Genomic DNA, 3,089 nt, shown 5'->3' with positions numbered 1-3,089 from the left:
TTAAAAAAGTCCCCCCTCCCCCCGCGGTTCCAAATTGTCCGTGAAACTTTTTTCCCCATGATCTACATCTATGGTTCCGTAACATTGGGAAGAATAATCGAAATATAATCAATGATTTCCCATGTAAAGTGCGACAAATAAAGGGTAATCAGTCTTCACAAGTCCATTGCCCTTGATGTGTGTGATAATATAGTAAGTAGAGAGTGTAAATAATCAGAAATCATAATATGGCTAGCTGTGTTATCAACCGATAACATCCAAAACGCGCAAGCTGGTGTGGTGAAGGTAGAATTTTTAGAATATAGTAAGTACTGGGAATAAAGGTGAACGAATAAATAAAGATGAAAGAATAAAGAATAAAGAATAAAGGTGAACGAATATAAAACGTGCATGGCATATTATTATAATTGTATGCACGTGGAGGAAAAAATCTCGTCATATGTTGCCATTCGCCATTATAAATACTACAGTACGTGGAACTGTTTCTGGCATCAAAAGGGAAAATTTGTTAAGAGAAAAGACATCAAAATTTTAAGGGAAAAAAAATGGTAGGACCAATTCGTCCATCGTTCGTCCTATTTGGGTCATCAATAGTGCAGATCAGCTACTACTTACAAGGTTGGGGTGCAACACTCAATACCCTCTACGCTCGCAAGGTATTTCTTCTACCCTTGCCTTTTGAGTACGCTCGTATTTAGAGGCGGATCTAGGATTTTAATTTTATAGGTTCAACATTTAAGTTTTTAGCTTTTAATTCATTATATTTTAAAGTTATGAGTTCATATCTATTATTTATTATTACTTTAGTGATTTTTACATATAAATTTATATTTTGCGTCGAAAGTACTAGATTCAGTTGAACCCGATAACTGTATGCTGCATTCGCCCATACCCATGTTTGTGGAGACAGATTCAGAATTAGAATTTGATACGTTCACTTTTATGTTCTTTTCATTAAACTCATTATTAAAGTACTCCGTATAAATGAAAAGGTTAGGTTCAGTTTAACTCATTTGATCTACATATTGCATCCACCTATGCATATCGTCTTATCCCATCTCTTTCTTTGCCCTTTAAACTTCAGGATTATTTACTCTTAACGACATGTTTTTATTTTTATAGACACAAACTTCACGATTTACTCCAAGCAAGTACTTTTTCTATACAATAGGCAAAATATAATAGGCTGAAAGTATCATTTCAACTTTAAACTAATCTTTTTATTCTATAATTGGAACAGGCCGATATAACATTGCGTGGATATATTGGTTGGAACTCAAGGATGGCTCTTAATATTTACGAGAAAGTTTTCCCAAAGGTGCCTAAATATGCTTTATGGAATATTGCATGTATCCTTCTTTTTCAATGATTTCTGTTGGGCCTTTTTCTTGCAAAAAATATAAACCAACTATGTTGTGAATTTTATCTAAATATAAACCCAAGAGTTTAGACCATATTGGCTAGTCGTTGTTCCTCAAGTTATTGATATATAATGTTTATTTTTTTTCTATCAAAAGAAAATAAATTTCTTTGATATGGAAATTTAATTTATAATTTGTTTAATTCCGATGTAGGATGCGGAAATTCAGCCTGATCTTGTCATACTTTATTTTGGTGGGAATGATTCTTGCCATGCTGATTTTCCTAACAGCAGTCATGTCCCTCTTGAAGAATATGTTGAAAACATGAGGAAGATTGCACTTCATATCAAGGTAAACTTTGAAGATTGCACGTCATGACACGTGTTTTACATTCATTATACGGCTTAAATATCGGGCGCAGATAAATTTACCTAGTTATCATTATTTGAAACCTTTTCTTAGCTATTACTCCTACACTTTATTTGGTATGCTAACATAGACTCGTTACATATATATCACTTGCAGAGCCTTTCAGAAAAGACTCGTCTAATTATGCTTAGCGCTCCTCCGGTGAACGAGGAACAAATTATCCAACATTATGGGTAATTAACCTTGATATTGAAAGATAACCTCTTGTTTAATTCTCATGTAAATCTGTTAACAATGGTTTGAAACTATTCATTTCTCTTTATTTATTGGAATTCAGCGATAATCGAGGTAGAGATAATGAGACTTGTCGCATATACTCAGAAGCTGGTGTTAAATTAGCTCAAGAATTAGGCGTGAAGGTTATAGACTTTTGGTCGGCGCTTCAGGAACGTCCTGATTGGTTGACTACGGTCTTCTGGTAAGTTGAATTCTGCTATTTTTAACACCATAAGTTTTTAAAAAGTTTTTCTTCTTTTAAACTTTATGATCAGTCGAATTACGCAACAAAAGTTGAAACAATATTGTCATAATTCTTTTGAACAAAGGAAAGAGGGAAAGTTTATAAGAATTCATGAATAAATGATGGGCTTCTTTTTTCTTTTATTTTGTGTGTGTGTGTGTGTGTGTAGGGATGGGATGCATTTAACAAAGGAAGGAAGTGACATTTTGGTCAAGAAAATCTTGGAGATAGTCAAAGAGGCAGATTGGGAGCCAAGCCTAAATTGGGAAAAAATACCAGATGAATTTTCTGATATTGGTCCTGTCATGAGCCTTGACTTGCTGAAGGAGCATAAATAAAACTGTGCTGATTACTTGTATCCCAAAAAGTTATTTTGGGTGCATATTAAAATATGCAAGAATAAGCCAATTACTAGTCATTTCCCATTTTCCTGTTTGATGTTTTAAACTCTTTTGCAAAAGAGTAATAAGTGTTCCTAGGAATTAAGGCTTTGCCTTTTCCTGGAAGGGTTTGTTTTCTTGTAGAATGCTTTTGTGCTTGCTATGTATTATGGAAAGTTTATTAATATTCGAATAAATTAATGATTCTGAAATTCGCCCATTGTTGTTGAAAATACCAGCGAGAGCTAAAATCCAAGTGCTCCGTTGCTGCCATAGTTATAAAGTAAATTTATATTTTTTTCCAATATCTTGCCAGTTCAAATTTCAAAAATACTAAGAGCTTCGAATCAAACAGCAATGGAAAGCCAAAATTCTAATTCCTTAAATCCAAATTAAACACTTCATTTTAGGCATAATTCATCATCCTAGCAGGTGCATAACTATCCTAGCTACATAAGA

At 33.5% G+C, this 3,089-nt stretch overlaps 1 protein-coding gene across 1 annotated transcript; it reads left to right on the top strand.

Annotated features, from left to right (window-relative positions):
* The first annotated feature begins 471 nt into the window (after nt 1-471).
* On the top strand, nt 472-2,842 carry LOC107823429 (GDSL esterase/lipase WDL1). The gene is made up of 6 exons (XM_016650070.2): nt 472-656; nt 1,241-1,318; nt 1,575-1,712; nt 1,887-1,963; nt 2,068-2,208; nt 2,420-2,842. Exons 1-6 carry the CDS (start codon nt 546-548, stop codon nt 2,586-2,588), a joined length of 714 nt encoding a protein of 237 aa, XP_016505556.1. The 5' UTR covers nt 472-545; the 3' UTR covers nt 2,589-2,842.
* The last annotated feature ends 247 nt before the right edge of the window (nt 2,843-3,089 follow it).

This window comes from Nicotiana tabacum, chromosome 24, assembly GCF_000715075.1.
Source record: "Nicotiana tabacum cultivar K326 chromosome 24, ASM71507v2, whole genome shotgun sequence".
NCBI lineage: Eukaryota > Viridiplantae > Streptophyta > Magnoliopsida > Solanales > Solanaceae > Nicotiana > Nicotiana tabacum.
Note: the sequence above shows the minus strand (reverse complement) of the source record. Positions and strands in the feature narration are given on the sequence as shown.

What these genes read in the sequence shown, in the direction of transcription:
- LOC107823429 (XM_016650070.2), top strand. Translation starts at nt 546, where the DNA reads ATGGTAGGACCAATTCGTCCATCGTTCGTCCTATTTGGGTCATCAATA. An exon ending in ATACCCTCTACGCTCGCAAG is followed by an intron (nt 657 to 1,240) that starts GTATTTCTTCTA and finishes TAATTGGAACAG; the next exon opens with GCCGATATAACATTGCGTGG. An exon ending in CAAATTATCCAACATTATGG is followed by an intron (nt 1,964 to 2,067) that starts GTAATTAACCTT and finishes ATTGGAATTCAG; the next exon opens with CGATAATCGAGGTAGAGATA.